Source organism: Pseudopipra pipra, chromosome W (genome assembly GCF_036250125.1).
Source record: "Pseudopipra pipra isolate bDixPip1 chromosome W, bDixPip1.hap1, whole genome shotgun sequence".
NCBI lineage: Eukaryota > Metazoa > Chordata > Aves > Passeriformes > Pipridae > Pseudopipra > Pseudopipra pipra.
This window is the reverse complement of record NC_087580.1, coordinates 62248122-62273694: the sequence shown is the minus strand read 5'-3', so window position 1 is coordinate 62273694 and position 25573 is coordinate 62248122. Positions and strand designations below refer to the sequence as shown.

The 25573-nt window shown below is 47.2% G+C and overlaps 1 protein-coding gene across 1 annotated transcript in view; it reads left to right on the top strand.

Moving 5' to 3' along the window:
- Positions 1 to 1135: 1135 nt before the first annotated feature.
- Positions 1136 to 25573, top strand: part of LOC135405070 (SET-binding protein-like) — a 313481-nt gene continuing 289043 nt past the window's right edge. The window contains exon 1 of the mRNA XM_064639787.1: positions 1136 to 2272. Coding sequence (XP_064495857.1) covers positions 1781 to 2272 — 492 coding nt within the window. The 5' untranslated portion in view covers positions 1136 to 1780. The remainder of the gene's footprint in view (positions 2273 to 25573) is intronic.

Sequence of the window (25573 nt, the reverse complement as noted above, 5' to 3'; positions counted from 1 at the left end):
CTCCCTCTTTCAACATCTTTCTTTTACAGCAATGCAGGGGAAAGAAAAAAAAAATCCCCCCCATGGTTTTTTTAGAACAAGTAAACCTATGACACAGATCTAGCCCTCAGATATGCTGGCAAGCCTTGGTTCCCACTTTGCTTCAAGGAAAGTGTCGTGGTTTGATTCTGGCCGGATTCCAAACCCCCACGAAAATTTCTAACAGCTGGGAGAGGCCACACATGCAAGACAGACTCAACGTGAGGATAATACTAACATTTTATTACTAACAGAATAGAAGCTAAAGATTAAGAAAATAAACAGTTTTAAACACACTTTCTAACCACCCCTCCTTCCTTCCATGTTCTCCCTCCTCCTACAAGGCACCAGGTCTTCCAAATCTGCTGCACCTGTAGACCAACCTTTCCATGGTCCCTCACCACAGGCTACAGGGGGGCCAAAGCTCCGAGTCCTTCCCCTGTCCCATGGATTCCTCCCATGGGAAACAGTACTCGGTGGACCCTTCTAACATGGGTCCATTCCTCCCCCAGGACGCAGGTCCTGGGGTGCAGGAGGCCTCTATACCCTGATGGTTCTTCATAGAATGCAGTCTTTGACAGAGGGTATTGTTCCAGCGTGGGTTCCCCACAGGGACTACAAAGTCCTACCCAGAACAAACTGCTCCAGCGTGGCTTCTCTCTCGAGTCACAGATCTTCTGAAGGACTTCATTCCCTCTTGGGCCTCCCACGGCAGGAGAGCAGTCCTCTTTCATTTTCATGCATCTACTTGTTCCATCCTGGGTACAGCTGCACCGCGGCAGGGCCTCCCGTCCTGTCCCAACTCAGTCAGGATGGGAGGGGGGAGAGATCGCCTGCTGGCGGGGCTGCTCTGCCACCCTGGCCCAGCCCGCGGCCGGGGCGGGCCTGAAGGGGGGCCGCGGGGCTGCTCAGCGTGCTGCCTCATGCCCCGGCCCCAGCCTGGCCACCCCTTTGCCGCTCGGCTCGGCACGGGCAGCTCGGCCGGGACGGGAGGGGGAATGCTACGGGGCTGCACGCCTCAGCCAGGGCCCCGGTCCCGGCCCCAGTTGCCCCCGCGGCCGCCACTGTGTGCTCCGAGCTATCAGCTGCCGCGGACCCAGGGTCATGGCCGCCGCCTCCGCTCGCAGTGGGAGGGGAAAGCGACGGGGAACCGCCCCAGCCCTGGCCGCGGCACCCGCCGCGCCTGCTCCTGGGCCAGGGCCGCGGGACACGGAGGCTCCCTCCGCCACCCTCCCGGCTCCAATTCCTTCTGCGCAACACCCCAACACCCTTCTCTTCCTCTTTTCTTAAATATGTAATCACAGAAGCTCCTCCCATTGGCCTCAGCCGTGGCCAGCGGCAGGAAATCCCTCCTGCATTTAGCTACCATTGGTTCTTCATAGGACAGTGAAAGCTTTCAGTAGCTTCCAACAGAAGCCACCCTATAGCTCCCCTCTGCTCCAAAACCTGGCTACTGGTTAAACTCATGACAGAAAGCCCTTGAGATGCTGCAGGGGAAGCCCAAGCGCATCCTGTTTCAGTTATCTCCACACTCGCGTTCAATACGCATGCACATGCTAACTTCCTTTTTTTTCTTTTCTTTTCTTTTGGCAGTGGCAGATTTGGTCTCTTCTGAGCTCCTTGCAGCCTTTGGGCAATCAGGACGTTGAATTTGGCAGACGGTTACCATTCGTTCCCTTGGATCGTACCTGCCCTTGCTTTCCTCATCCCCTCCTGTGCTCCCCTTCCCTCGGATAAAACTCCAGGGTGTTGCAGTATTGCTATGGAGCCCAGGGAGACTTTGGGCAGCTCTTGGCAAAGGAGGGGTGAGGCAGACTTTCTGCCAGCCGCTGTCACCTCTGTGAAGCCTCTGTCTGCCTCTGGCTGTGCAGGGGAGATGATGCTGCCTATGGCAGGCTCAGGGAAAGAGATCCTGGTGAGTGGTGAAAGGCTGGAGCCGGAGGAAGAGGATGAGCTGGGTTCTAGGAGAGATGTGGATTCCACTTCCAATGCAGACAGTGAGAAATGGGTGGTGGGAGATGGCCTGGAGGAGCAGGAATTTTCCATCAAGGAGGCTAACTTTACAGAGGGGAGTTTAAAACTAAAGATACAGACCACCAAGAGAACTAAGAAGCCCCCAAAGAACTTGGAGAACTATATTTGCCCTCCCGAGATCAAAATCACCATCAAGCAGTCTGGGGACCAGAAGCTTTCTAGAGCTGGTAAAAATAGCAAAGCAGCTAAAGAGGAGGACAGATTGCACTCCAGAAAGAAGGTAAGTCCTATTCTTTTCTGTATTTCCCCTTTCTCCTGAAAGCAGAGGGAGAGGGGAGGATTAAACCTGCTCAAACAGTTTGTGTCCAAGATATAACCTTTGCAGGGTTTGCAAAGCCCTGTTTGGCCATGGAGGAGGTAACACAGAGTGGGTGTCATCCTGCATCACCACATATGCTGTGGGGATGATCTTGAACTATCCCTCAGATGAACCAATTCAGAAGGGATCAAAAGTTCAGCTGGGCCTCTTCTATTTTTGTTCGTACTTGAGGTTTAAGATTAATAATTACACGAGTGATAAATGAAGGGGCCCACTTCTAAATTGCTTTGTGCCTGAGTGCTAATGCTTGAGTTTTTCGGCAGTTAAAGCTTTCAACTGCATTTTTAAAATACAGGAATGTGCATTGTGAACAAGTGAATCCATTCCTGAATATTAGGAAAAGGGCTTCATTATTCTTGATTACAGTATTGTGTGAGCAACTCTATAGTTATGTTTCAGAAAATGCTTCCACTATAAGTCTCATTTTCTCCCAGACGCATATCATTTTCTTGAAATATCCTTCTGCAGAGAAATTTTTGATACTTTGGGTAAAAATTAATCTTTTTATTTTTTCATTTAGTCAAAGAGAGGAAGAGGGAGGGGGAAAGAAAGAAAATCCTTTTTTCGTATGAGCTGTTTCACCCTTTTATTTTGTCATTGTCTTGATTTTTCAGTAGTGTCATCTACATTTAGTCTTAAAACAAATTTAGTTTGAGTGTTTTAAGCAGCGCTGGTTGGGAGAGGGACAGCTGGTGACTACTCATGTCTTTTTGGGTGTAGTGATGTTTCTGTCCTAGGTATTAGACAAAGGAGCTTTGGTCAGGTTGAGGCTTTATCACAGTACAAATAGAATCACAGAATGTGCTGAGTTGGAAGGGACCCATCAGGATCATCAAGTCCAACTCCTGGCCCTACGCAGGACACCCCAAGAATCACACCATGTGCTTGAGAGCGTTGTCCAAATGCTTCTTGAACTCAGGCTTGGTGCTTCCTAGGGAGCTTGTTCCAGTGCTCAACCACCCTGGGGGTAAAAAATCTTTTCCTGATATCTAACCTAAACCTCCCCTGACTCAGTTTCATGCTGTTTCCTCAAGTCCTGTCACTGGTCATGAGAGTGAAGAGATCAGTACCTGCCCCTCCGCTTCCCCTCATGACGATGTTGAAGACCAAAATGAGGTCTCACTTCAGTCTCCTCTTCTCCAAGCTGAACAAACCAAGTGACCTCAGCCGCTCCTCATACGGCTTCCCCTCCAGACTCTTCACCATCCTCATGGCCCTCCTTTGGATGCTCTCTAATAGCTTAATGTCTTTTTTATATTGTGGTGCCCAAAACTGCACACAGTACTCAAGGTGAGGCAGCAACAGTGCAGAGTAGAGCAGGTTGGAAGGGACTTTAAAGATCATCTAGTTCCACCCCCCCTGCTGTGGACAGGGACACCTTTCACTAGACCAGGTTGCTCAGAGCTCCATCCAACCTGGCCTTAAACACTTCCAGGGATGGGACATCCACAGCTTCTCTGGGCAACCTGTGCCAGTTCCTCACCACCCTCACAATCAAGAATTTCATCGTAATATCTAATCTAAACCTACTCTTTCAGTTTGAAAGCATTCCCCCTTGTCCTGTCACTGCACGCTCTTGTAAGAAGTTCCCCTCTGTCTTTCTTGTAGGCTCCCTTCAGGTACTGGAAGGCTGCAATTAGGTCACCCTGAAGCCTTCTCTTTTCCAGGCTGAACAAACCCAATTGTCTCAACCTTTCCTCATAGGAGAGGTGCTCCATCCCTCTAATCATCTTGGTGGCCCTCCTCTGGACTTGCTCCAACAGGTCAATGTCCTTCCTGTGCTGGGGATCCCAGAGGTGAATGCAGTACTCCAGGTGGGGTCTCACCAGAGTGGTAGAGGGGCAGAATCACCTCCCTTGACCTGCTGGCCACGCTTCTTTTGATGCAGCTCAGGATACTCTGCCTCCTTAGTAGCATGTGGGCATCATGATGAGTTCAGACAGTGTGGTGGGGGAAAACAGTTTTCCCCCTGAAGTTCTAAAATGGTAAGCCCCAGGGGGTGGTGACCCTTGAGGTTTGAACCAATGAGCGCTTCTGCAAAATATAAACATATCACACTTAGACCAGAAAAGAAAATAGTTGTTGTAGTTGTAGGAGAAGTAGCCATGTTGTAGAGCCACGAGGAGAAGGGGCCGCAGCCCCATTGGGGGCTGATCCCCCCCCCCCCCCCAGCCCCAGCTGGGGGGCTACAGGGACTTGGAACAGCATAAGACTGGGCTAAGTGCCTGTAGCTATGAACTGGGGGATGTTTCTCCACCGTGAGCAGCAGCAGCAGCAGCGGCAGAACAGCACTGGCCGGAGACTGTGGCTGAGAGCCAAGAGATAAGGGAGAAGAGATGGAAGAGAGAGAGACACAGAGTTGTCTGAAGAGAAAGAGAGCCAGCCGCAGCAGAGAGAGCAGAACTAAGCTCTACAGAGAGAAAGTTTGGGTAAGAACTGAAACCAAAACCCCCCAAACTCTTTGGAGACCCCTCCCAGAAAGGAGGAGGATGATGAACTCTTATTTGAAAGAGTCTTGGAGTGCTACAGGACTGCAGAAAGGAGCTGAAAAGCTCAGAGAAGGAATGTGGAGGGGGTGACCTTGGCTCCCCCGCTGCTACTGCCAAGCTGACAGTTTTGAGTCAGAGCACGGGAGCTCTGCAAAGGGGACTTGAATCCCCTGAAGATACGGACCGTCACAAAGGCTTCTGCATTTCGTTGACATGACGTGGTGAAACAACCTTTGTCCGGGTGAACGCAGCCCATGGAAGAGAAGACCCTCGCTTGGAGACAAAGGGCCCAGAGGGCTTGGATACCCCCCTCGTGTGTACTGGCAGAGATCCAGCTACAGCTGCTGCATGGAAGAGAGAGAGATAGACTGCTACTCTGAAGAGAATGCTGCTCTGAAAGTGGGAAGGATCTTTTCCTTCTTCCCTCCTGGACTTTTATTTGGAAGGGAGAAGAGATTTGATCCATTGTAAATACTGTTTTGTCATGGTAGAGATAGTTGAGATTGTGTGTGTAATGTATTGTAGTAGTCATTTTGTACAGTGATTGTAATATATATTCCCTTCCCCCCATTTTGAGTCTCGCGTGGTGTCTGCAAAACCCATCTCACACTGGGCTGAGATGTGGGAGGGGGGCTAGGACTCGAGAATTGGATTTTGGGACTCTCAAGCCATGACAGACAGGAACCCAGATTTGATGAAAGACTCATGAGTATCTCCAAAACCTGGACGAATTCATCTGGAATGTAGGCACCTACTGATTAGAGCTTGGGGCATGACTTGACTTTCCTGCTCATGCAGCTTGGATCCCTCTTCTCCCATACACACTTGTTGAATGCTCAAAGGGCTACTTGAAGCCTTGAGGAGGATAATTGCCAACGACTCTCCTTGGAGACAGCCTCCTTGACAGACTGACTTAGACCAAAATTTTCATAACTCTAAATCATTTTTTGAAGCATCAACATTTCCCACTGAATCAAGGCAGAGCCCAAGGGGATTAACATTGCTCACTTTGAGAGTACTTCTCTTAGAAGCTGAATTTGAAAAGAAAACAACAAATCATGGGGATTTTTTTTCTCAGAATCCTGCTAAATGGCATAGTCTATGTGCATGAAAAAAGTATCTCCTTTTAGCACAGCAGAGGTTTGGCCCTATAACACACTGAGATTTTCCCACCTATTGAGAGGAATGGACTGTCTTCTTAGCACCAAGCAATGTCTCATTTCCACTTCCCTTTCCTCCCTGAATACTTGCAGAGGTGATGAAAGGTACTACAGGAAGAGACTGGAAATAAGTGGGAGAAGGGTCCCAGTCCTGGTAGTGCAATTGCTTTCATAACCAATGCATATGTCTCATGACAGAGATTTTTTTGGGGGAAGATAGGAGGAAGCAGCAAGTTGAAACATGGAGCTGTGACTGTCTGGTCCAACTATGGGTTTCCCTGTGAGAGGAGTATGCAGGAACCTTCTGCATAGAATCATAGAATATCCTGAGTTGGAAGGGACCCGCAAAGATCATTGAGTCCAACTCCTGGCCCTGTACAGGACAGCCCCACAGGACAATGGTTCTGCATGTCCTTGCAGAACCATTGAGAACTGTGGTAGTGGTTAAAAAAAAAAAAGTGATTGTCCCATTTAAATGATTCTGGCAGTTTTGATATTTCAGAGTTAGGCTGTTTGATTGTCTGTTGCTTTAATCAGTACAAACTCCAGAAAAGCAGCTACTGGAAGCAGCAGGAGGGAACAATGCATTTAAACCAGTGGGGCAGACCTTTCAGCTCCTTCCACTGTCCTCCATGGATTTTTTGCCAGGAGAGTTTGACCCAATGTACACATTTCCCTTGCACATGGGAACAGCATCATTATTTGAGTTTACCACCTTGCTCATGGAAACAGGGCATATAGAGAGGCCCCACAGACCATATATAAGGATGGACAGCTGAGCATAACCTGAGCTGCAAGTGCCATTCTTGTGTCTCTGGTGGGTAGGAGCAGTTGTCTTGCACCTCATGAAGTAGCACCTGAATTTATTTTTCCCCCAAGTAGGAACAAACTCTATCAGAACTTGAAAAATCACTTAAATTTGTTGCATAAAAATTTCAGCCACATCTCCAGTAGTCTCCAGTGCTTTGCAATACACTTCAGCATGAGCTTCAATACACACAACACAGAGGGCAAGTAATGAAAACATGGAAGCAATTTAAGTAACAGCATGTGGGTACACAAAGGACTGGTAATGCCAACAATGTAAAAAGGGACTGTGAACTAGGGATATAGCATTTATTCAGTGACCACTTAGGGAGAAAAAAGATATGCCAGTTCCTAAGCTTTCCACTGCTCTTCTAATTAGGCAATAGGGGTTAGTGTCTGATTTCTAAAACTGTGGTCTGGGGTGCAGTAGTGATTAGAAGGGGGCTCTGTGACAAGGCCTGTTTTTTTTGCCTTTGATTACAGCTGCTACTTCAGGGCTCCTCTCTTGCGGCAGCCGGTGGCAAGTTCACTATAAAGCAAGACCTTAGGGAGGCAGTGGTCCTTCATCCTGGAGACGTGCCCTGCCCATCGCAGCTGTGTTCTCAGCAACATGGCCTCAATACTTGTGACTGTTGCTTGTTCTAGAACGGATGTATTGGTTACATAATCTGACCAGTGGATGTTTAGGATTGTACGGAGGCAGCGTTGATGGATGCGTTCTAAGAGACGCAGGTGGTGGCGGTAGATGACAAAAAGATACAAGGACTCCCTGAAACAACATCTCAGCCTTGGCCATATTGATCATCATAACTGGTCTACTCTGGCCTCCAATCGGGAGGCTTGGAGACACACCATCTATGACGCAGCTGTCTCCTTTGAGAACGCATGCAGGATCACTCTCAAGGAGAAAAGGCAATGCAGAAAGAACCGTGTCTTGCAGAATATACCATCTAAGGAGTCTTTCTGCTGTGCCTTTTGCAATCGGACATGTCTATCTTGTATTGGCCTCATTATCCACCAGCGTGCCTGTAACAAATGTGGATAGTGCCTTCCTAAATCTTCGTTCGCGAAGCCTAGCCATGATACAGCTGCTACACTATACTAAAAGACATAAGCATACATTAAACACTCATGTTGGTTTTCCGTGTGAGCAATCACCTTGTGGATGTTATGCGATCATGAATGGGAGGGGAAGGAACCCAGGAGAGGATCTTGCTGGGTGCAGTTGCTGATGCCCTGGAGTGAGAAGTGAGAGAGCATCAGTGTTGGGAACCTTGAATGCTTGGCTGCAACACAACAACTTTTGGGGTTTCTTTTAAGTCATGACCATGCCAAGTTTCACATCAGCTTCCCCTACTAGAAAATAAGAGTGAAGGTAGTTTCCAAACCCCTTTCCCAAGGCTGCTCAGAAGGTGAATCGTAGTTTGGGCTGTCCCTGCAGCTGCTTGTGTGGCAATTGGAAAGTGCACAAACATTCTGTAAGAGTTTTCTCTTATTTCAACCCTTCAGTGCCTGGGGATGGAGTGGGCTGGACCCTTGCCACTTCTAAACCCACAAATGGCTCCATTTCATTTAGTCTGATTGGAGAGGGAGGGAAAAAAAAAAGCCAGTAGCCCAAAGGATGTCCTGCTGGCATGCTGGCAAGCCCTGCAGCTGGTGCTCTCCCACCTGCAGCAGGGTTGCTAGAGTCCAGCATCCTCAGCATCACTAAAGGTGCCTTTTCCTTTAGATAAGGAAACATGCTATCAGTCTGGAAGGACACTGAAAGCGTAGCACCAAATGCAATGAAGCAATTCATCAGCATTCCCTGTCACATAGAATTTAACAAGCCCCAGATAAGCAGTATTTCCCTGGTTTTGTTTTATTACCTCCCCCCCCATATTTGCTGCTCTGTCTGTTTTCTTGTGTCTGCAAACACTTCATTTTCCATCCTTTCTTTCTTTAAGCATAGCCTGACAAAGTTTCTTTGGACCTTGCATCATATGCATAATGTCCTGCTTCAGGGGATGTAAACTCATTTTTTGTAATTATTATTGCACTGGGGTTTTTTGAGAGCTTGGGAAGGGTGAATGCATTTTATTACTGAGAGATAGGCAGCAGCAAATCAATTGGAAGTAAGCTTCTTTGTGTGCAGAGGAAACTCTGTCCTTCAATTTTCTTGCAACATTTTTTCCCTTTGAGTTCCTGTAGGTATTTGCCATTTCTTTACAGGAAGCAGTTCTAGCACTTTTAGCCTTGAAATTCAATTTATAGTCTTCCTTTCCTCTGCCTCATACATGCAACTTTCTCCTGCTGTTTTCCTTTCCTTGAGGACTCTCTCATTAGCATGCTTTCCCTATTGTACCCCTCCTTCTTACAGATCATGAACGCTGCCCCTCCCTCCTTCCCCCTCCTTTGCATCGACTGCACATTGAACTTTCCCTCCAGGTTCTCACATGCATCTGCAGCTCTTGTCGGATTTCCCCTTGTGCCAGACTCCTTTCCCCAGTGATTTGTGTGCATGATCATCCGATTGCTCATTGTATATGCTTATTCCTCTTTGCTAAGGGCATCCCCGTGTGAGATGTCCTCTGAGTCAGCTCTTCCTGTTGTGATCCCAAAGGTGCCTTGGGGAGTTGACTTAAGTGCTTGCTCCCTGTTCTGCATGTGGCTTAGCAAGGAGAAGTCACTCAGGTGTTTGTGGTGGTACCTGCTTGAAGTGGCAGACTTTGATTTACAGCTCCTTTTTTTTTTTCCAAAGGATGGAGTCTCCATAGCCCCTTCAGCCTGGACCTGTTTCTGTGCTGGTTTGGTCCCTACTTTTCTAAGTAAAGCCTTAAGGTTGCTCTAAATGATGCTGGTGGCAGGTACCTGAAGCTCACACCAGCAGAGTAAACCTCAGCCTCTTCCCAGATTATGGAATAGTGGAAGAGTCTCAGAAGTGCCAGCACAGTGGGGAAGTGTTCTTCTAGTTGCCTTTAAGGTGAAACTGGCTTTTGAGCAGCTGAGAGACCAATTCAGAGCTGCTCTAACAGGCAGGAGGCTCCTAGCATTTTTACAGTCTTTCTACACAAATGTACGGGTGCAAAGCTACACAAACTCAGCTCTTTGATAGTCATCCCAGGTTTCTTTTTTGGCTAGCTTTTCTTTCTACCATATTGCTGAAAGCACAAATGAAACAGCTGCAGTTTGGTGCCCTCCCACCAAAGGGTGGTGAGGTACTGAAACAGGTTGCCCAGAGAAGTTGCGGATGCCATAACTACTTCGGGCTCCCCCCAAAAAGAGAGCAGGAATTAATTTCTTTGTAAAAACTTCATAGCTTAAGAAAACAGTTTTGCTATGAGCTGAGAACCACTCAGACCCAAGTTCATCTTGGTCCTTGAAGGCACCTGAGGTGCCCAGACTGGGCTCTGAGTCCTCTTGGGCCTCAATGTAGTCACCTGGAGGAGGCTGGTCCCTCCTGAAGGTGGTTTAATCCTCCTTGTGACGAGCAGGGAGGGCTGGATCCTGGCTGTTACCCTTCCTTCTTCTCCAAAGCCTGCAAGTGTCCACCTTGAATCGTGTCATGGATATGTTGTGACGGGAATAAGTCAGTGTTTTTTCCAGCTTGGTGCTCTGCCTGAGCCAGCTGATGCCCATCCCTCACTGTCTGCTCCCAGTCATAGAATCATAAAATCATAGAATCAGATGGGTTGGAAGGGACCTCTGAGATCATAAAGTCCAACCCTTGATCCACTACTGCCGTGGTTACTAGACCATGGCACTAAGTGCCACATCCAGTCTCACCTTAAAAACCTCCAGGGACAGAGAATCCACCACTTCCCTGGGTAGCCCATTCCAATGCCTGATTATCCTCTCTGTAAAGAATTTCTTCCTAATATCTAACCTAAACCTCCCCTGGCAGAGCTTAAGACCATGCTCTCTTGTCCTACTGATAGCTGCCTGGGAGAAGAGACCAACCCCCACCTGGCTACAACCTCCTTTCAGGTAGCTGTAGAGAGTGATGAGGTCTCCCCTGAGCCTCCTCTTCTCCAGGCTAAACAACCCCAGCTCCCTCAGCCTCTCCTCATAGGACTTGTGTTCAAGTCCCTTCACCAGCCTTTTTGCTCTTCTCTGGACCTGCTCCAGCACCTGAGCAGTCCTTCCTGAACTGAGGGGCCCAGAAATGGACACAGTACTCGAGGTGTGGCCTCACCAGTGCTGAGTACAGGGGAAGGATCACTTCCTTGGACCTGTTGGCCACGCTGTTCCTGATACAGGCCAGGATGCCATTGGCCTTCTTGACCACCTGGGCACACTGCTGGCTCATGTTCAGCTTCCTGTCAATCCAAACTCCCAGATCCCTTTCTGCCTGGCAAAGAATTGTGACTTTTTTTTTCATATAATCAAGTATTTCTTAAAGAAGCAAATGTCTGGCTGTGAAGGGATGGGCTGGGGAAGTTTAAGCAGGCTTTTACTGCTGAACACAGAGTGCCAAAGGAGGAAGACTAGTGTATTTGATTAGCTGCCATATGACAAGGGCTTGCGGAGGCCATCTGTGTCAAGGACAGGTTTTGTTTTGCAGCAGTCCCTCCCTACCTCACACTGCCAATTTTAGATGACCCTCTGTGACATTTCCTTGTTTACTTGTGCTGTGCCTCTCTTGTCAAACCATGAAAAAATGTCCCCAGTGCTGGTTTGGGGGGTTAGGACATGCTGCAGGGAAGCAATTGGGGAAGTAACTGAAACCTATCAATGGAGGGGCATGAACATAATGCTCACAGACCATTGTGATCGGCAATATGTCCGCTTTATTAGAAGAAAGACAGTTTATATAGTCGTTATGATGCTTAGTTCTTGTTCACACTACATTGGATACATAAGGAAAACATAAGGAAAACATACTTTGCTGTCTACTGCTAATTGGATCACAACAGGTGGTCATAGGAGATGAGAAAACTTTATTCACCTGCCAAAACTCCTCCTTGGCATCTGGCAAGAATCCACCTTTGTTCTAACTTCAGCTCCTGTAGCCATCTTAGTGGCGTAGTATTTTTTACTGTCTGCACCCAGCCATGCCAAGGCAAAAATCTCAAAAATGCAATAGAAATTGTTCACACAATTTCTGTCCTCTGACAGGAACCAGTGCAGGAAGCTGGGGGTCCAGCTGGGGGTCCCATAGTCCCTACCACTGAACCACAGGAGGGGACGGGTGATGCCTCTGGCAGCCTCATAAAGGCTTGGCCAATTCAGCGCACGCTGGTTGTTTCGAAAGCACCATGGTCTCCAAGCTAACAGAGATGTGTTGGAGACACGACACGCTGGCATGTGCACCCAGAGCTGCAAACCTCTGTACCGATTCTGTCTTCATTTGCAGAGGTTTTGGGATGCACAGAGGTGTCGTCCTTCATGCACATGCTCGCGTTCCTCCAGCATGTTTCTACATGCAGCACTCCCTTTCCTCTTCCTCCAGGCATGTCTGACCACAGATACCTTCTGATTTGCCTCCAACTTTTTCATCTTTAATCCCTTTTTTACATACACATGCACACCCCATTAGCCCCCTCAGGTCAGGTCCAATTCTTCACATGCTTCATTCCCAGAAGGGCTTCTTGCTGTCCCCATTCCTCTGCAGTCAGTGGAACTGAGTGATGGACGAATCTTGAGTTCATTTCACTGGAAAGAGGGGCTTCACCTAGTGCCCTCACCTTGTTTTTTTTTCTTTTTCTAAGAGCACTGAAACTTGTGAAAGTTGGTTTCTGACCACTTTCCTCTTATGTGTCTTGTCTGGTGTCTAAGGATGAGTGAATTTGTTGACCGAGCCCTCTTTGGGAGCTCCTCAGGGGTCCCTTTCTTCTGACCAGCAAACAATTTGAATAAAAGTTTTTTGAATATTGTATCACAAAGATTTGTGTTCTTACATCAAATTTGATCAAAATTGGACAAAATGTTCAAAAAACATTGAAGAGAGTATCATGCAGGTAGGCAAGGAGTTTATGTGTGCATTCACATATACACGAACCCAGTGTGACGTTAGCCTTGTTTCCTTAGGAAACCAGTCTAAAAATATCCAGAATAAACATGCATTGTTTTGTTTTTTAATGCTGAGACTTTTACAACTCTTGAACCTTAAAATGATTCCATTTGATATGTGAACCTTGAGGACAAGTCCAGTTAGCTGTGTTTTGGAAGAGTGTTATTTTCCATTTCTTGACATGACCTCTAATGTGAATTAGACCAGTGGCTGTTGGCTCCTTCATTTCAGGACATGAAGGGCTATTTCTACATCATAACTATATTTGGACTCTGAGCTGCAGGTGGTTGCTATCAGGAGAGGGATTCTCAAGGCATGGTGCATGCACCAGTAGCGAGACACTGCTTCCAAGTAGGATGGTCAGCAAACCTCTACTGGAGGACTCATTATCTTCTCATCAGTTTCTCATGGCTCTCTGTCTCACCTGGGTAGCAAGGCTTGTAGAGAGAGATAATATCTTTTATTGACACCTGTGTTACAACAACTCTACCACTATAAAACTGGGTGGTTCATTGAGGAAGTTCAGCACTTTGCAGCATCCTAGCTTCTTGTGAGCCACTCTCCATCTGCATAGCTGAAAGATGACAATCAGCCCTGAGGGGATTTGCAGATAATTTTGCCTTGCCCAACACTCCTGCTCTCCAGAGGAATGTGGTGGCACAAACAAATGAGCTAGAGGCCACGGCCCCACTCTCCTTGCTGATGGCTCTGTCTGAGGAGGAGAGGGCTGAGCAGTGGATGTTTGATGTGTCACCACCAATCATGCCTTTGCTTCACCAAGGGGCAATGTTGCTGATTCCCCACCTGGTACTTCTGTGAAAAGGCACTTCTGTAACACGCTTGACAAGTGTTTCCCAGGAGGACGCGTAGGAAATAGTTTTCTCATACCTCCAAGGTAGAGCCTACACTGTAATTTCTAAGTAGACTTTTTTCAGTATGTTGTCCTGCACTCCTGTTATGGTTTAGGTAAATTTCTTCATACCATCATGTGGTTTTGGAGAAGTGTGAGGGACACCCCCTCCCCCCCCCAGGGCAGGGAGGGAGGAGGGGTCTCACTGGGAAAAATACCACGAGAATTTAAGAGAATAAAACTGCTGGCAAGATTGCAAGACATAAACTTGCTCTTTTTGGTTCCTGAGATTGCAGCTGAGAGGGAGTTCTTGGCCAGTCCACCCCCTAGAGCCACCCTGCACCCCAGTTTTCACCGTTCCCATACTGGGCAGGAGCCCTCCTGTTTGTCACAAGTGTCAGCCAGGGGAGTCCCCTTGGTGTGTGGTGAGCTCTGCCGCCCCGTGCAAACCTGCTCTTGCTGCTGGCTCCCACGCGGCAACTGCCCACGCCTCCGTGCCAGTTTTTCTTGCTGCTTGCTGCCCCCACGCTGGGTTGGGGCTGAGCTTCCTGCTGCAGTTTCTGTATTGCCTAGGAGTTGTGGTGCTGCCGCTGTCGCTGGCATCTCTGCCCAGAGTCGCTGCTCCTGCGTGGCTGCCAGTGCTGCCACCATTGCTGCTGCTCACGCAGCTGCGACTCTGTCCCATCTACATTATGATCACTTGACCGCGTTGGGACTGCGTTGCCGTCTTGGTGACACGAAGTTGAAAGAGTGGTTGTGGGTGACGGTTTTTTTTTCTGTTATTGTTTGGTTGTTGTTCTGTTCTGTTTTGTTCTTCATTTTTAGTAAAACTGTTACTCATTTTCATACTCCACTTAAACACCTCATAATTTAAAAAAAATTTAAAAATTCGTACTTTAGGGGGAGAGGTTTCTATTCCATTGGAAGTCTCACCTCCTGGGACACATTGTCAATAAACCAAGACAACTCCAGTATATGCTAAAATATTGTGTTGGCCTGAGTAGCTTCACCTAAATGAATGACAGGTTAGCAGGTACCTGCTGTATTCCCAGGTGGTGTAATTTGATGAAATGTAAGACAAAGAGAAATAAACATGAGGCAGATATTTTTCCACTGAGGAGCAGCAGCACTAGCAGGTGCTTGATCATCCCTCATTTTTGCCTCCCACCAAAGTCTTTTCAGCTGCAGGGACAGTCCTTACATCAGTCTCCTGCATAATCTATATTAGCAGGGAACTTGAACGCACTTGTTGCATCTTCCACTGGGAACTGATAATACTGGATTGACAATGTGTTTTACTTCTTATACCCCATGTATGCACAGGTTAGATGGGAATAATTAATTTGTCTTGCCTGTTTTCTGAATTTGCATTCACCAGCACTCAACTGAGTACTCTTCCCAAAGACATCCTCTTGCTTTCCGTGGGATACTTTTCTTCAATGATTTATGTAATCATTGGAATGAATTCCCTCCAGCCTCTTCTCTCTCGTTTTAATTCCATTGCATTACTTGTAATTATATTCCTGATTTGAAGGGGGGTGGGGGTTAGGGAAGTCTGTTTCCTTCTGTGACACACACACAGCAATTGGAAGAGGAACTGGGAAGAGCGTGATGGGGAGGGATCAATCTGTCCTTAAATCATCAATTCAGCATGGGCAGGAGCTGCTATTAGTCACTCGGTGACGGCAACTGCCAATGTGCTTCATGGGAATTTGTGAAGCACAGGGCAGCTCTGTGGAAGGGCAGCACATCCTTTGCTGCTCCCTGTGCTTTGCTTGGCAGCTGTGGTGGGTAACCATGTTTCATCCTTGGAAGCAACTTGGGTACTTGGAATGTGGAGCCCTTGGGTCTGCTTGGGGCACCCTTGAAGAGAGTGGTAATTTGGCTGTTGATGTCATCTAGAGGATGTTTTAAAGGAAAGGGAGGGCAGCTTATGATGGACAGCCAAATCCCTAACCTGAGACATTTGAGTGTGATAGAAGGGCTGACAGTGACTTACTCTTGGCTTTCTGCATCTGCTGGAGTTCATATTACTGATGTGTACATAAGACTTTGGTAAAGTAGGACGATTACTAATTACTGTCTAAATAAGCCTTTTACTATTACATTGTGATTTTGGCCACTGAACTTCACTTCTACCTGCTAAGATATTGGCATGAGGTATTGTCCTAAGGTGCTGAAAAGGTGGGATGGAAATATAGAGAAACCCTGTCTTTTGTCAGTCTATCTGGCCTGATTTAATCTAATAAAACTTAGCATGAGCCTGTGGGGTACAGTAGCTGCATGCTGGAGATATAAGTTGACTCTGTCCATCTTGGTCACATGGTTTAATAGGCCTATGTGAAATGCCTGGATCAGAGGCCAGCCACCATGTCCATCTTTGTTTTTCTTTTTGTTCCCTCCCCAGCATGGAAAGAACCATCTGCTGGGTTGGCTTTCAGAAGAATTTTGAAAACTACCAATTTCCCTTTGTTGCGAGAGGAGAGGGGGAAGCACACAGGCCAGAAGGGGGAAGGAGAACCTGACCTAAAACCCGGCCAGTATTTGCAGGGATTTTAGAAGAACTCGTATTGTGTTTCCTACTCCCCAAGGAAGGGTTGTCCTCTTCTTTTATCTTTGATTCAATTCCCTGCCACTCTGCAAGCAAGTCAGAAGCTGCAGCTGCTGTCAACTGGGAAGGGAGTCTCCTTATTTAAAACCCATATGTTAATCCCTGATTAGAAAAAGTCAAAATGCTTTATGCTCTCCTTATAGTCCCCTCACCTGCATCTTCCCTGCCTGACTACAGTCTTGCCATTTGCATGAAAACACATATAGAGGTTGACCCCAAACAGACTCGCCAAGGAACACAGGTAGGATAAAGGTCCATAAATAAATAAACCCAAAGACTGGACAGAGCAACCAAATCTATTTTTCGAGAGTGGCAAAGGAGTCAGAAAGTACATCGTGCTGTGAGGCCTGGGGAAAAATTGTGGGGGGCTTTGGGAATAAGGGGAGCTGTTTTTGTTGTGGCTGCTGGACACAGATGGGTAGAAATGTTTGTTCATGAGGGCTGTGCTTTGTTCCTGAGGAAAAGCTGTCAGCCCAGTGGGAGATGAATTTAAACATCAAGGTAAGGAAAAAGAAGGATTTGGGCTCTGCTAGATGGAGACGGCCATGCAGACACTGCTGGTGATGGTCTGATGGGTAAATAAGAGGCCTGAGGGATTCAGAAAGTTTATCACCAGGTGCGATGCCACATCATTGAAGAATGAATGCAAAGGGTGGCCTGGGATTGAAAGGGAAAAGAAGAAAAGAGTTTTGATTTTGGCCATGACTTTTTCCCAAAAAATACCCTCCTATCTTTCCTGGTGGAACAAGAAAATGAATCACCACAGACATAGGGAGAAAGGAGTTAGATGATGGATGGTACTTACAGAAAATTGAAGGCAGTGCCCTGTAACTGTCATGTTTAAATACAACCAAAGAGCATAGGTTTTCAGCACTTTCCTAAGGTTTGCAAGCAGAAAATTGAGCAGACAGAGGTGTCTCACTGTTGTAGTTTAAGACCAACTAGAAATCAAGCTCCAAGCAGCCACTTCCCTTCCCCCTACCCCCTCTGGTGAGAAAGGGACAAAAAGGCAGAGATTATTGGTTGAGATAACAATTTACTGGAAAAGCAGTAATGAGATAAGGAAAACAAACAGTAACAGCAACAGCAACAATACTAATAACAACAGTGTATAAAAGAGGGTGATTGCAAGCTAAAAATGCTTATGGAAGTCCAACCAATCTGTTGTTACCATGTCCAGCAACACATGGCTTCCCGAGAAAAATAGTGGAACTGACCGCAGCCTGGCTGTTGGTCACATGGCTTTTTCTGAGACAAAGGGGAAAATGGCAGATGCCATCAGAGCTGGTGCCTCCTTTCCCCTGAGCCCGACACAACAAAAACCAATAACGGACAACCCCCCGAAAGCCAGACCATCTGTGCTGTGCTAACCCCTCCACTCTGCCTCAACCACACTGACTGTACCTGGATTGCACCGACCGCTCCACTCTGCGCAGACTGCACCATTCTGTTTGCTGCTTTGCTCCCCCAGAAAAAAAAAACCAAAATGGCCCTGCTTCTGCCGTGTGTTTTCCTTTTCTTCCCCTTGAAGCTGTGCCCTCCAGCGATGACGTGGGTGGTATAGAATAACAACCTAGACAAACCCACACGGCAATTGTGAGAGAATTAACTTTGTCCTAACTGGAAACTAGGCCATTATCCACCTTTATTCTATACCATCTACGTCATGCCCAGATCCTACACTTTCCAACTATATATATATATATATATATATAACTATACACAAACGCATTAGTCGTGTAATTGATTATGTGACTAATGCGTCTGTTCTTGAACAGGCAGTGGTTACAAGTATTGAGGCCATGTTGCTGAGAACACAGCTGCATTGGGCAGGGCATGTCTCCAGGATGGAGGACTACCGCCTCCCTAAGATTGTGCTTTATGGCGAACTTGCCACTGGCTGCTGCAAGAGAGGAGCCCTGAAGAGGAGATACAAGGACTCCCTGAAACAATATCTCAGCTTTGGCCATATTGATCATCATCATTGGCCTACTCTGACCTCCAATCAGGAGACATGGAGACACACTATTCATAACGCTGCTGCTTCTTTTGAGAACACACGCCGAATCATTCTTGAGGAGAAAAGACAATGCAGAAAGAACTGTGTCTTGCCCATACTGCCTAAGGAGACTTTCTCCTGTGCCTTTTGCAACCAGATTTGTCTTGGCCTTTTTAGCCATCAGCGTGTTTGTAGAAGGCGTGGGTAGAGTCCTTCTCAAATCTTCATTCGTGAAGCCTAGCCATGATGATGATGATACACAAACATAGTTATCATTTTTGTAGTCAGTGGTCATGCCTCCAAGACGTCTGTTGAATTCATTTGGTCCATGACTGTGGGTTCTCTCCATCCTAGATGTCTTCCAGGACAGGAGGGCTGGTGTGCTGTCAAGTGGTGGCAAGCTGCATCAGGAGCTCACAATTGGTGTATCTGGAACAGTCCATAATCATTGTCCATGGTAGTTATCACATACAGTGGTAATGTCATTCAGCAACCAATATTATACAATTCAAAATTACAGATTGTTCTCACCCAAAATCAAATCTTCTTGAGGTACACATCGTGTTTCCCTGTCCCTGTGCATTAATGACCAAGTGCACCCAGGTCCTTGAGCAAAAACAATCCCATGGATGAATTTGTGTGAGGCAGGACTAATCCAAACTGTCTTCCCTAACACATACTCATATGCACCACGAGGACTTTATGTGGAGGTTTTGATTGGGCAGGGCCAGCTTGATTGGTAAAGCCTCTAGTGTTAACTAACCAGGTAGCCTTTGCTAAATGTAGATCTCAATCTTTGAAGGTTCCCCCACCCATTGCTTTCAATGTGGTTTTTAACAGTCCATTGTACTGTTCAATTTTCCCAGAGTCTGGTGCATGATAGGGAATATGATATACCCACTCAATCCTGTGCTCTCTGGCCCAGGTGTCTATGGGACTATTTTTGAAATGAGTCCTGTTGTCTGACTCAATTCTTTCTGGGGTACCATGTGGCCACAGGACTTGCTTTTCAAGGCCCAAGATGGTGTTCTGGGAGGTGGTGTGAGGCACAGGGTACGTCTCCAGCTTTCAAGTGGTTGTTTCCACCATTGTCAGTGCATAGCGCTCGCCTTGCTGGGTCTGTGGGAGTGTGATGTAATCAATTGTCCAGGCCTCCCCATATTTATATTTCAGTCATCATCCCCCATACCACAGAGGCTTTATCCACTTGGCCTGCTTGATTGCAGCACATGTTTCACAGTTATGGATAAACCTGGCAGATAGTGTCCATGGTTAGGTTCACCCCTCGATCACAAGCCCATCTGTAGGTGGCACCTCTTCCCTGATGACCTGAGGCGTCATGGGCCCAGCGAGCCAGAAATAATTCACCTTTATGTTGCCAGTCACATTAATCTTGGCAGATTGATCCACCTGTCCCTTTTTGCAATGTTCTTCAGTAGCCCGACTCTGGGGTATGTGTGCATCTACAGGACATACTTTTACAGGGAACTTCTCAACCCAGGCAGTGATGTCTTGCCACAGTTCAGCAGTCCAGATGGGTTTACCTCTGTGCTGCCAATTCTCTTTTTTCCACCAGTCCAGCCACCCCCACAGAGCATTTATGACCATCCATGAGTCAGTGTAGAGGTAGAGCAATGGCCATTTCTTTCGTTCAGTGATATCTAAAGCCAACTGAATGGCTTTTAGCTCTGCAACCTGACTTGATCCACCTTGTCTCTCAATAGCTTCTGTGACTTGCTATGTAGGACTCCATACAGCAGCTTTCCATTTTTGATGTATCCCTACTATACGGCAGGAACTGTCAGTAAAGAGAGCATGTCGCTTTTCATTTTCTGGTAGCTGATTATATGGTGGGGCCTCCTCAGCACGTCACCTTCTCCTCCTCCTCCTCTTCTGATGATAATCCGAAATTTTCGCCTTAGGGTCAGTTCATGATGACTTCCAAGGTCCCCGGGCGACTGGGGTTTCATATTCAAGCTCGCTGTGTGATCAGTGTGACCCACTTCCTCCACGTAGCATCAGTGGCATGATGTGTGGAAGGGACTTTCCCTTTGAACATCCAGCCCAGCACTGGCAGTTGGGGAGCCGGGAGGAGCTGTGCTTCAGTGCCAATCACTTCTGAAGCAGCTCAAACCCCTTCACAAGCTGCAAGTATCTCTTTTTCATCTGGGGTGTAACAGGCCTCGGATCCTTTGTATCTCTGACTCCTGAACCCCAGGGGTCGTCCTCAAGTCTCCCTGAATACGTTTTGCAAGAGACTCCAGGAAGGGCCATTCTCCCTGGCTGCAGCGTAGAGCACATTTTCACATCCTGTCCTGTTCTGACTGGACCAAGGGCTTCTGCACGAACAATCTCCTGTTTAATTTGTTCAGAAGGTTGTTGTTGTTCAGGACCCCACTTCTTCCAGGTCACATGATAGAGAGGGTTTACAATCTGACTGTAATCTGGAATATACATCCTCCAAAAATCCACAGCACCTAGGAAACCCCATGTTTCCTTCTTGCTGATTGGTGGGGACGTAGCTGCTATTTTGTTCACCATGTCCATTGGAATCTGACAGCGCCCATCTTGCCATTTTATGTCTAAAAACTGAATTTCCTGGGCAGGTCCCTTGACCTTACTTTGTTTTATGGCAAAACCAGCCTTCAGGAGGATTTGGATTATCTTCTCCCCTTTCTGAAAAACTTCCTCTGCTGTGTTGCCCCACATGATGATGTCATCAATGTATTTCAAGTGTTCTGGAGCCTCACCCTTTTCCAGTGCAGTCTGGATCAGTCCATGGCAAATAGTGGGGCTGTGTTTCCACCCCTGGGGCAGTCAGTTCCAGGTGTACTGGACGCCCCTCCAGGTAAAAGCAAACTGTGGTCTGCATTCTACTGCTAAAGGAATGGAGAAAAATGCATTAGCAATGTCGATGGTGGTACCACTTTGCTGCTTTGGACTCCAGTTCATACTGAAGTTCCAGCATGTCCAGCACAACAGCACTCAGTGGTGGTGTGACTTCATTCAGACCATGATAGTCTACTGTCAGTCTCCACTCTTCATCGGACTTAGGCACTGGCCTTATAGGACTATTAAAGGGTGAGCAAGTCTTTCTGACCATTCCCAGGCTCTTTAGTTCACGAATCATCTCATGGATGGAGGTCATGGAGTCCTGGTTGGTGCCGTATTGTCAACAGTGCAGTGTTGAGGTTGTTCTTCAACCCTCAGCAGTCCCACAGCAGAAGGGTCCTCTGAGAGACCAGGCAAGGTATTCAGCTGTCTAATTTCCTCTGTTTCCACAGCAGCTGTTCCAAAAGCCCAACGGTGCCTTTTTGGTCCTTGAAATACCCTCCCTTTAGAGCAGGGGCATGCTTGCTCCCAGTAGCAGAGACTCTGGTCTGTACTGGCAGGGCACAGGACATTTCCCCTTTAAATTGCTGGAGGTCCCTTCCTCCTTTTGTGAGGTCCCTGCATTCTCTCCATCACTCGCTAAATGAACTGATTTGGTCTTGGATTTCTTCTTCTTTATAGGGGTGACTGCTACCAGCACGGGTTGTTCCTCTGGTTCAGCTGCAGTTTGGATGGCCACAGTGCCTGTTGGTCTGCTTTTCTCCTCCTCCCCCTGAGGGTGATGTCTAGTAATGAGCAGTGTCTGATAAATAGTAGCCAGGGCCCAGCATGTTGAATAACTTCATGCCTCTCTGGAACTGCCACAGCATTTTTCTTTCAAATATCCTGCCACCTTTTCAGCATCCTGTAGTTCAAGGTTCAACTTCCAAACCATTGGAGCTGAATAATCCTTCAAAAGCTGGCCCATTTTCTCCCACCTTCCATGCCACTCATGGCTATCCACCCTTGGGGCAGATCTCTGGGCGACCTCCCTAAAGATCTCTGTTCTGACTCTAAACATGGTGTAGACCACATTGGCTAAACATGGTGTAGACCCTACTGAGGAGACACAGCAGGCATATCAACAAAAGCATGCTTTCTTTAACATCCAAAGGGAATTCAAAATTCTGAAAAGCTGTTGTAACAGACCTTAAAGAAGAAAATGGGGTGAAAGACTGGGGAAATCATCCCCCACTGTTCCCTCCACAGGCTGCGTACAATTATTAATGAATTCCCAGAGGTAGCAACCAAGGCCAGGGCAAGAGAGAAACACTGAATACACATCCCAAATGACCCTCATTGCCCTCGATGTTATCATGCCATAAACTAATATCACACAGTACATCAACAAAGCAATCCTGATCCCTCTCCCTGCTATGAAAAAGAGCACCATGGTAGACACATAATGCATACACAGAAGTATATATAGGGTTGGGGACCACAACCACGGGAACAGACCGAGCAACATTGTAACCAGGGAGCTCCATACCTAATACACAAATGCTTAGATCAAAATTGTTTCCAACCCGCTGTCAGCAGATGTGTTATTAGCTCAATGCTCTCATGCTGCATGTTGGGTGCCAATTAGATGTTGTGCTTTAAGACCAGATGGAAATCAAGCTACGAGCAACCGCTTCCATTCCCCCTACCCCCTCTGGTGAGAAAGGGACAAAAAGGCAGAGATTATGGGTTGAGAAAACAATTTACTGGAAAAACAGTAATGAGAGAAGGAAAACAAACAGTAACAGCAACAGCAACAATACTAATAACAACAGTGTATAAAAGAGGGTGATTACATGCAAAAAATGCTTACAGAAGTCCGACTGACCCATTGTTACTCCGGCCAGTGACACGTTACTTCCCAAGACAAAGGAGAAATATGGTGGATGTTACTGCAGCCCTGGCAGCCATGCGGTGAAGAGGTCAATAACTATCCGATCCCAGGTTTGGGGGTGAAAACTGGAATCTTTATTGAACACGAGAAATGCAATAAAAGGGTCTTGGGGGCAGGACATGTTAATGAGGAGGACGGGTTATGTTAACTAGGGGATGGATTATGTTAACTAGGGGATTACACAAGTTTCTGCTACCGTTACACAATTGGTTAATATTTCCCATAACAAGGATTACATGGAGGGAAGAGAACAAAGGGGTTTCTACATGGTCTGATAACATCATCACAAAGTCTCTCCATATCTTGCTGCAGGAGATGGGCCAATCAACATAGTTAAATATCAATAGGTCTTGTGAGGAAGGTCTGGTCCTCAGATGTTGGGATTTCTCTCAGTCCCTGTTGCCCAAGGCCTGCTACATAATCCTGTCAGACTCCTGCTGACAGCTGAGTTTCGGTCCTGTGGCTTTTCCTGAGACAAAGGAGAAAATGGCAGACACCACCTCAGCTAGTGCCTCCTTTCTCCTGAGCCCAGGAGAGCAAAAAAGAATGACGGACAAACCCTCCATGCTGAACCATCTGCGCTGCACTGACCGCTCTGCTCTGTTTGCCGCTTTTCTCCCCCTGAAAAAAAGTCCAACAAAATGGCCCTGCTTATGATGCACATTTGCCTTTTCTTCCCCCTGAAGCCACGCCCTCCAGTGATGATGTCGGTGTTATAGAATAACAACCTAGACACACCCACACAGCAACTGTGACAGACATAACTCTGTCCTAGCCAAAACTAGAACACTCACCCAGGGCCACTGGGGAAGGCATCCCACCTTCTGTTGATCCAACTGCAGCAAGGATCTCTGTGCACACTCCTATGGCTTGGTGTATCCATCAGGCTCCTACCACCACCAAGCTCTCCCCATCAATGGGTTGTAAGAAACCACTGGTGTCCCTGCGGTTTGTTGTGCTTTAACTCCAGCCAGTAACCAAGCCCCATGCAGCTGCTCACTGACTTCCCCACCAGCAGGATCGAGGAGAGAATCAGAAGAATAAAAGCTAGAAAACTCATGGATTGAGATAAAGACAGTTTAATAGGGAAAGAAAAAGCCACAGACAAGCAAAGCAAAGCAAAGGATTCTTTCACTACTTCTCATGGGCAGGCAGGTGTTCAGCCATCTCCAGGAGAGCAGGGCCCCATCATGTGTAATGGTTACTTGGGAAGACAAACGCCATCACTTTGAACATTCCCCCCTTCTTGCCCTCCTTTATATACTGAGCATGATGTCATATGGTATGGAATATCCTGTTGGTCAGTTTGGGTCACCTGTCCTGGCTGTGTCTCCTCCCAGCTTCCCATGCACTCCCATCCCCCTTTGCCAGTATGGCAGTATGAAAAGCAGAAAAGACCTTGGCTCTGTGTAAGCCCTGCTCAGCAATAACAAAACCATCTCTATATTATCAACCTTGTATTCAGCACAAATCCAAAACACAGCCACATACCAGTCACTGTGAAGAAAATTACTTCTACCCCATCCAAAACCAGCACAGGGTCTTCCCTGCCACCCTTTCCCAGATGCAGTGGTGGGGGCAGACCAGCAATGCTCACCCCGATGGCATGGGGTGGGCTGGCAGGTGGCCCAATACTGTCACATTTGGGCTCCTTCCCAGCAGATTACGCATGATCTCTGCTTCACAGTTTTGGTGGTGGGAAGGAACTAGCAGTCACTGTCTGTCTCCCACCTTGCCCTAGTCCCTTCACCCCTTGTTTATAAAGAGGAGGAGGAGCAGCAGCAGCAGTCCCAGCACTGGCAGGGGGTGGCAGTGGGGAGAGAGTGAAGGAAAACTCTTTTGTTTCTTCAAGTAATTTAGGCCTCAGATGTTTAAAAAAAAAGAAAGAAAAAAGAAAAGAAACCACTGCAGCCAGGAGGATGCCGAAACTGAAACCAGTACACCATTGAAAGCTCAACAAGAACAATATTTATTACAAAAAAATAGACAACAAAATGAAAACCCAAGAGAGAGGAAAGAGGAGGGAAATAAGCCCTCAGTATGATCCCCCACTCACTCAGGTGTTGCTTACGAAGTTGTCTTACTGCCCCCAGAATGCCTAGAATTACCCATTGCAGAAGCTGCATCCTTGGAGTGTCAGCAGGCTCACAAGATGGCAAAATGCAACATTGTCCTTCAATGTGAAGCTTGAGTTCATTCCCAGTACAAGCTATCTGCTTTTTATACAATTAACCTATGACGTTTATCTGGGTGTGGTGGGGAAAAAACACTTTTTAACTGGAGTTAAAAAAATGGTAACCCCCGAGGGGGTGGTGTCTCTCTTGGTGCTGACACAATCAGCGCCCCTGCAAAATTTAAACATATCACACCAGACCGGAAAAGAAGGATGATGTAGTCATCATCACCATCATGAGCTCAGCAGCGTCTGCAAAGCAGGATGTTAAATGCTGCAGAGCTGCTTCTGTGTGGGCAACAAGGGCGGCGTCATCAGCATAAAGCAGCTCCCGGACAAGATGGTTTAAGGTCTTG